Source organism: Eremomyces bilateralis (assembly GCF_010015585.1).
Source record: "Eremomyces bilateralis CBS 781.70 unplaced genomic scaffold P152scaffold_17, whole genome shotgun sequence".
Lineage (NCBI taxonomy): Eukaryota > Fungi > Ascomycota > Dothideomycetes > Eremomycetales > Eremomycetaceae > Eremomyces > Eremomyces bilateralis.
Genome location: NW_022985083.1, coordinates 467,854 through 476,406, shown reverse-complemented (window position 1 = coordinate 476,406; position 8,553 = coordinate 467,854). Strand labels below are relative to the sequence as shown.

Sequence of the window (8,553 nt, the reverse complement as noted above, 5' to 3'; positions counted from 1 at the left end):
GGGGGAGGAAGGGGACGGGGAAGAGGGGGGAAGTGGCTGCTGCTGCGCCTACTACTGGGACGAGTGGGGGACGGGTGTTGAGGGCAAGACGGTGATTTCTAGAATGAGATGTTGGGGTTTTGATTGGATTGGCGATGTTTGGCTGCTGGGATGATCGGAGTTGGTGATGGATGGAGCAATGGAGAGCACTTCACATGATTGATGCATCAATTGAGCGATTTTTTGATAGGTTTCCGAATTCCGGGTCCAGTCAATGATACAACGATGGATATCTCCGATTCTCCGCCCTGAACCACGGCCCAACCCGTCCATAGACACCGTCAACAATGTTGTGTCTCCCAACAGAACGCCGTGGCATACCAAAATGGCAACTCGAATCGTGGTATTAGTGATTACCTGCTAATCTGCCATACGGTGGAGACGGGATGGAGATTCAATCCAGATCTTTCGCAATGAGGGGGGGTGGCGAGAATTCAGGTGATTAGCGGACCCCATATTCACGTCAGCGACCCTGTTTTTATCCACTTCCAAGGACAATGCATTGTGCATACTGCATAGGGGATACTAGAGTCTGAACAAATCGCAAATGGCAGGATTGGTAGAGGCTTAGTAGCAATCGGAAGTTCGAGTTTCCCGTGAAACAGCACAACCGTTGGGTGGTTCAACGGTTGGGGCGTTCCTAGCTCTTCCTAAGTTCCTATGCAGTAATATGCGCAGCTGCTGCCGTGCCGCCATTAAGGTTTCTGGCACTCAGGCATTGGCTTGGACTCTTGGGTATCGTTCCGAACTTAAGATTAATTCAACATTTCCACTGGTCTGCACAACTTTCCTGCAACCGCTGCGTCATGCCCACTAGAATAAACAACATGCTAATAACTAATTGGGCTATTGGGTCATTAGATCCGTGAACCGGGTTCTTCGGGACCTGAAAAATAGTTGAAAATGTCGTCGCCTCCCAAGGCCTAAGACCCTCCGTCGGCCGATCGACAGGAATTTTGACATTTCCAGGTGTCTCGTTCTCTTGCTAGGTAATCAGACATTCTGAACTGCTGGCTGTCATATTTCCGGTCGCTATAATATTATCGACTTGTCTCTCGTTTCTTCAGCTCCTCTGCAGCGTCAATCACCGTTTGTCGTTTCACTCGTTTCCTTAATTGCATCACACCGTGCTCGATCGTGTTACCACTCCTCTATCGCGTCTACGACAACTCGACACCAATTCGACACCAATTCAGTTCCATTGAAGGTTCCGGGCTATCATTTGATCCTACAATCCAGAAGTCCTGCTTTTTCAACACCGGCACGTTTCGAGTTGATGCCTTCGGGATTGTCGTGCACCTCCGCGGGCGAATATCAGATTCCCCTCATTTCCGGTTCCCAAACCCGCGCGGAATAGAGGCATAGTCCTCGTTCCCCTCCACCATGTCCACCCCAAGCAATCAAAGGCTCGACCCCATCAATACAAATGTCAACCCTCCCGTCCCCCCCTCCAGCTCCCACATCCCTCGACCCGCCGACGAAGATGACAACACTGCCGTAGGCGACGGCTCCGTACCGTTCCAGCCCTCCCCCACTCGCGGACGCAGCGCCTCCTACCTCACCGTACATACCGCCGACCCACGGGAGTTCTCTCGGATGCCGTCGATGAAGTCGCCTAGCCAGGTGCGCGACTACGCGACACGGCTGGATGACGACCTCGCGCTGCTGCAGGTGGAGCGGCAGGTTAGCCAGGACGAGAAGGCGCAGGCGGAGCTGGGGCGGGGGAAGAGCATGAACCGCAGCCGGAGTAAGCGGGAGGAGCCGATGGATGAGTTCGATGTGAGTACGAATCCGGTGCATCAGGGGAATGTATTTCGGCCGCCAGAGAACCCGTCGACGAACTTCGCGAAGGTGTTTAAGAAGATTCATGGGTCGAATTTTTTGGTGCGGTATGTCACCTATATCACACCGATCGTGCTCATCATCCTGATCCCGCTCCTTCTGGGCGTGTTCGTGTTTGAAGAGGCGACGGTCGGGGGAGTGCGGTTGATGTGGTTCTGCATCTGGCTGGAGATCGTCTGGTTGACCCTGTGGGCGGGACGGATCCTCGCCAAGGGGCTCCCCTATCCGATCGGGATGATCTCAAGCTTGTTCACGAACAACGCGAAGAAATGGCGGGACATGGGCCAGGAGCTGGAATTTTCCGCAACGCTGTTCTTCTGGTGGCTCGCGGTCGAGATTTCGTTCCTCCCGACCATGGCCAACCACCACATCGACGGCAATAAGACGGTCCGAGACTGGGAGCGGACGATGAACAAGGTGCTCGTCGCGATCTTCGTCGGCATGATTCTTAATTTTGTCGAGAAGATCATCATCCAGTTGATCGCCATCAGCTTCCACCTCCGCACCTACCAGGACCGCATCGAACTTAACCATTTCCAGATTGGGAGCCTGACCAAACTTTACGAGTACTCGCGAGGGAAGATCGAGGCGGAGGATTCCGAGTTCGAAGAACGTTCGTCCGGCCCCGCGACAGGCGCACGAACGCCGGGAGTGTTTGTCGAGAAGGCCCAGAAGGGCGCCAAGGAGGTCCTCAACAAGGTCGGCGACGTGGCGGGCAAGATCGCCGGAGACTTCTCGGGCAAGAAAGTCATCTCGTCCGACCATCCGCAGCAGGTCATCCTGACGTTGTTGCATACCACCTCCGGATCCCAGGTCTTAGCGCGTCGGTTGTACCGCACGTTTGTCCACGACGGATGCGAGACGATCTGCGCCGACGAGATCAAACACGCGTTCGATATTGAGGAAGAGGCGGAGGCGGCGTTCGCGATGTTCGATAAGGATATGAACGGCGATATCAGCATGGAAGAGCTCGAGGCGGTGTGTGTGGAGATTGGGCGTGAACGGAAGTCGATTATGGCATCCCTGAAGGATCTCGACTCCGTTGTCAGCAAGCTCGACTCGGTCTTCCTGTTCATCGTTCTCGTCATCACCATCCTCGTCTTCGTCTCCCTAATCTCCACCAGCGCCGCTGGTGTCCTGACTTCGGCCGGATCCGCCGTCCTGGCTCTGTCGTGGCTGTTCTCCGCCACCGCGCAGGAATTTCTGCAATCGATCATCTTCGTCTTCGTCAAGCATCCGTTCGACGTGGGCGACCGCGTCCGCGTTTACGGCAACACTGGTGCGGAAGGCCAGGGCGACGACTACTTCGTCAAGAAGATCTCCCTCCTCTACACGGAGTTCAAGAAGATGGAGGGCATGGTCGTGCAGGCGCCCAACAGCTACCTCAACACCCTCTTCATCCTCAACCAGCGGCGCTCCGGCGGCCAAGCCGAGGCGGTGCCGATCGTCATCAAATTCGGCACCACCCTCGAGCAGATCGAAAACCTGCGCACCCGACTCCTGGACTTCGTACAGGAGGAAAAGCGCGAATACCAAGGCAAGATTCTCACCGAACTGCGCGAAGTCAGCGAAGCGCATAGCCTCAAGCTCAACGTCGTCTTCTTCTACAAGTCCAACTGGCAGAACGAGTTGCTCCGCCTCCAGCGCCGCAACAAGTTCATCTGCGCACTCATGGTCTCTATGCAAGAACTCTGCATCGAAGGCCCGCGCATGCGGTATCCCGGCCAGAAGGAATCCTTCCCGATGTACATGCAACACATCCCGCACGTTCCCAACCCCAATCTCGGCCAAGGCGGCACCCCTGACAACCCCTCCGGCTTCCGCGAACAAGTCCCCCAAGACGAGCCCTTCGTCCCCGAGCCCTCCAATCCCCCCGACCGCTCCACGTCGAAGGCCTCCCGCGCTAGCTCCCAAGCGCCCGACTACTCCCGCACCCGCACCCGCCGCGGCGAAAGCCTCTCGGAGATGTCCAAGCGCTACGACTTCTCCCTCGGCATGAAAGACGTCTCCAGCGGCGACTGGACCGGCGACGTGTTTGAGGAGCGCCAACCGATAAAGATCCCCGTCAACGTGACCTCGGCATCGCCGTCGCGGCCGTCGGGCTCGGGCGACGAGATGGGCCGACGCCGCTCGCACGACGTGGGGTCGGTGGGGCGGTCGACAAGCCTAAGGCGGATCCCGACGGAGTCGTCGGAGATGCGGGCAAGGCCGAGCCATCGGAATCGGTTCTTTGGGCGGAGGGGGCGCGATGGGGAGGAGGTGGAGTTGATGGAGGCGGGGATGGCGGATATTCCGGAGGCGGTGGAGAGGGAGCGGATGGATCCGCGGACGGGGTATGTGGGTGCCGGGGCGATTCGGACGAGTGAGGAGGGGAGGGGGCATGAGCAGCAGCCGTTGAGTCGGAGCTATACTGCGGTGGAGCCGGAGACGGATCATGGGAAGAGGCAGGATTGACGGGATGGCTCAAGACTGTTGCTTCCCGTGTCGAACGGGGAGGGATGCAAGGGGGCAAATCGCATGATGGTCAAAGTAGAAGCATTTTTAAGCCGGATTTCCATTATTCCCTTTCGATGCTCCAAGCCGGTCTTCTATTTCGGGTTGTCTGGAGGTTGCGGACGATATGACTTACGGACTTCGATGCTCGATCTTCAAAGTGCTTGAATTTCGGATGCAGGATATACTCGCTTCGGCTAGGTTAGGAATACTCTAGATTCGTCAATACTGGACTGCTCACACGGGATGAATTGATCAAGTTTCTTCGGCTTGCGTGATCTGATACCAGTTGATATTACTATCTTTTCAGCTCCATGCACCGATCCGCGCCTCATCTGACCTGCATCTAATTATAATCTTACTTAAGCTTGCTATTCAAGCATTTGGCGTCTGAGGCTGAAATCCGAACATGGGGTTGGTTCATGGGTCCAGGGTGATCCCCTGAATCCGATCCGTACATCCGCGGGACCACCACTTAGGAATATTATTACTATACGTAGTTAGGACTTAGGAATGCTTAAGGCGCACTAATTATCGCTTGTAACCCTTTCAGTCGAGAAAAGAGATGAAGTGCTTACTCGGGGAGAAAAAACGTGTGTCATTCGGGACGAGGCGGCGCCATCCGCATCGCGCACCAAAATATGCGTACGTAGCACCCCTTAATAGCCCCGATCTGTGAAACAGCTGTGGATTGTGGACCGTTGCTTGGATAGAGTACAGGACGGAGAGCGACGTCAGCTCTGCCACTGCATTTGACTGTTTCAATCTATTTCGCTTCAATCCATTCCTTGACTTGTAAACAAAGGAAGGAAGCATCTTTGCGCGGAGGTCTAGTACGTCAAGATGTATTTCTACGGCTTGTCAGGTCTGCTGTTATCCTGGACCTTAATATCCCAGGGCGTTGCTGGCACGTGTAAGTACTGAAGCATCCAATCCACGACATCCACATGCCGTTGTCGTTCTCTATCCTAACCCTTCACAAGCAAACCCTCTGGTCGAACGAGCCCTCTCCAATGCCCCCAACGGCTACGTCCCCACCGAAGTCGACTGCCCGCCCAACCGCCCCGAAATCCGTAACGCCGACGGCCTCTCCCAGGCCGAAAAGGACTGGCTCCCCCTCCGCCGCAATGCCACCGTGCCCGCCATCCGCGACCTGCTGCGTCGCGTCGCCATCCCCGGCTTCGACTCGGAAGCCTACCTCGCCAACGTCGGCACCGATGCGACCGCGCTGCCGAACATCGGGATAGCCGCGTCCGGCGGCGGATATCGTGCGATGCTGTGCGGCGCCGGGATGCTGGCTGCGTGGGATAGTCGGACGACGGGGGCGACGGGGGAGGGGCAGTTGGGCGGGCTGCTGCAGAGCGCGACGTATTTGTCAGCGTTGTCCGGGGGTGGATGGTTGGTGGGGAGTTTGTATTCGAATAACTTCACCACGGTGGAGAAGTCGATCGCGCCGAATTCGAAGGTTTGGCAATTGAATGCATCGATTGCGGAAGGTGAGATTGGACGGAGGTTTCTTTGGGAGATGGATCGCTCATGCTGCTCTAGGACCGAGCGATATCAATATCGTGTCGTACGCCAGTGACGTATATTCGGCTATCGACGAAAAGGAGAGCGCTGGATACAATATCTCCATTACGGATTTCTGGGGTCGGATGCTGTCTTACCAGCTCATTGATGCTCCAGATGGCGGTATTGGCGTCACCTTCTCGTCCATTGCAGAGGACAAGGACTTTTCGTCTGGAAATGCGCCTCTGCCGCTGATCGTGGCGGACGGACGATCTCCTGGCGAAAAGCTGATTCCCGTCAACACCACCATCTTCGAGTTCAATCCTTGGGAACTTGGGTCATTTGATTCCGGCCTCCAAGGGTTCGTGCCTCTGAAATACGTCGGCTCGAACTTCTCGGGAGGATTTCTTCCTAAAGACGAGAAATGTGTCGAGGGTTTTGATAACGCCGGGTTTGTGATGGGGACATCTTCCTCCCTCTTCAACCAGTTCATCCTCCAGATCAACACCGTCTCCGCCAGCTTCCCTAAGGTTCTCGTCAACCTCGCGGAGAGCGTCCTCAACCACATCGGTGACGACGAGAATGATATCGCAGACTGGACCCCCAACCCCTTCTACAATTTCAAGAACGAAACCAATCTCTCCGCCTCCAGCAGGCGACTGACTCTTGTCGACGGCGGCGAGGACCTCCAAAACATTCCCTACCATCCGCTCATCCAGAACTCCCGTGCCGTCGACGTCATCTTCAGCTTCGACTCCTCCGCCGACACGGAATACTCCTGGCCGAACGGCGCCTCCCCCGCCGCGACCTACGCACGCAGCCAGGAAGACATCGCCGCCGGTACCTCCTTCCCCGCTGTCCCAGACAACGTCACCTTCGTCAACCTGGGCCTGAACACCCGGCCGACGTTCTTTGGGTGCGACAGCGCGAACACCACCGGGCCTTCCCCGCTCATCGTCTACATCCCCAACTACCCCTACGTCTTCTCATCCAATATCACCACCTTCACCTTCGAGATCAACAACACCGACCGCAACGCCATCATCCAGAACGGCTGGGACGTCGCCACCATGGGCAACGCCACCCGCGATCCACAATGGCCGGTGTGCGTCGGCTGCGCCATGCTGCACCGCAGCTGGGAGCGGACGAAGACTCCCATCCCGGAGGCGTGTAACGAGTGCTTTTCCAAGTATTGCTGGGACGGCACTGTGAATGCGTCGACTCCTGCAGAGTATGATCCACCGTTTGTGCTAGATCCGGTGTCGGTCGAGTCCGGGGCATTGCGGAGGGAGTCGCCCGCTGCGATGGTGATGTTGGCGACGGCTGTGAGCATCGTTTCCTTGGCGCTGCTTTGATCATTGGATGACGATATCCACACATTTATATTGGTGGGCAAACATTTGGTTGACCTCGGGTCATGGATGCATATAATCGATTGGATACGTTGTCAACTCGGGCGAGGCACTGTTTGGCGAAGCTAATACTGGTTGACGTGAACCAGGCCGATAGCCGGCTACACAAGAAGGCGAACTGTGACCAGGTATCTTTTGGATGTTCGAAGTTTGGCGTCTCGTTTGGCTATAATAGATCACCTAGCCGCTAAGTGCAATCTAATTCATAACATCAGTGAACTTGATGGTTCCTCGGTCATCCTCTCCACGTCGGGCCTGAGTCAAATATCATGGCTTTATCTGATGAGATCAAACACTGCGCCAGACGCATCAAAAATCACTAGGTCAGTTAAACCAGGGAACTTAGAAGTGGTTGACCTTGCGGATCTACTGTCGTGATCGGTGACACGAGATCCTAATATGGAGTCAGTAGAGAGAAAGTCCTCTGACTACTTTCAACGTTCAATCAAAAAGTAAAAAGAGCAAAATACTCACGCCCCGCATATGCGGAAACGCTACAAAAACAGCCCGGTAGTGTAATAGCCGTTTTTTCCCTACAGACCATCGTTACCAGAGGCGGCCGGAACATGATCCAAATACTGTAGCCTCGACCGGAGTGGCCGGGCTTCCAACCGATGAAACTGATCATTATTACCAGGGAGACGGCCTCCCTCCATCCCACAGCCATGGCGCCTCGCTAGTGATAAATCTCACTGTTGAAGATATATATAGTGCCACTGGTAATTCACTGTACCTCGCTACAGAAGGGTGAATTCATCAGACTTCAGGGACACAACATAGAATCATAATTGGCAAGAACTATCGACAACAAAAGATCATTGGACATCCTCAGTACCAGGTGGGAAACATGGGAGGAGATGGAAGAAGAGTGTTCTGTTATCATGTGTCGCCCTCCTTCAGGGGTGGAGGCCGTTGGAAGGTAGTCGGCATCGCCTTGCTCTATGAGCTACTTCACGGCCTAATATACAGCTGGTCTCGGGAGCATCAGTCCACATTAGTGAGTTCACATTGGATATAGGGATGCAGTGAAACGGCCTATGTAAAAGGTCTTAACGCTATAAGTGATGTGGTGCTGCCAATATCGGTCCGAGACCCGAAAGAATGGGATACGGAAGGCCGCAGGAGATGACCTCCACGGTGTAACAGATGTAAGCGCTTTTATTTAGCACCGCCTCCTTCTCCGCTATCCCCTGAGTTCTCGCAAGACTAGAAGGGTTCCCGGGTTTGGATCCAGCTTCAGTGTCCAGGCAAGGTTCCT

The 8,553-nt window shown here is 55.2% G+C and overlaps 2 protein-coding genes across 2 annotated transcripts; both read left to right on the top strand.

Moving 5' to 3' along the window:
* Positions 1–1,422: 1,422 nt before the first annotated feature.
* P152DRAFT_467720 (uncharacterized protein) lies at positions 1,423–4,713 on the top strand (the record flags this gene model as incomplete). Its single annotated transcript, XM_033680787.1, has 3 exons — positions 1,423–1,467; positions 1,564–4,243; positions 4,685–4,713. 3 exons carry the CDS (start codon positions 1,423–1,425, stop codon positions 4,711–4,713), a joined length of 2,754 nt encoding a protein of 917 aa, XP_033532324.1.
* Positions 4,714–5,217: 504 nt separating this feature from the next.
* P152DRAFT_467719 (uncharacterized protein) lies at positions 5,218–7,238 on the top strand (the record flags this gene model as incomplete). Its single annotated transcript, XM_033680786.1, has 3 exons — positions 5,218–5,239; positions 5,301–5,870; positions 5,923–7,238. 3 exons carry the CDS (start codon positions 5,218–5,220, stop codon positions 7,236–7,238), a joined length of 1,908 nt encoding a protein of 635 aa, XP_033532323.1.
* Between the last annotated feature and the right edge of the window lie 1,315 nt (positions 7,239–8,553).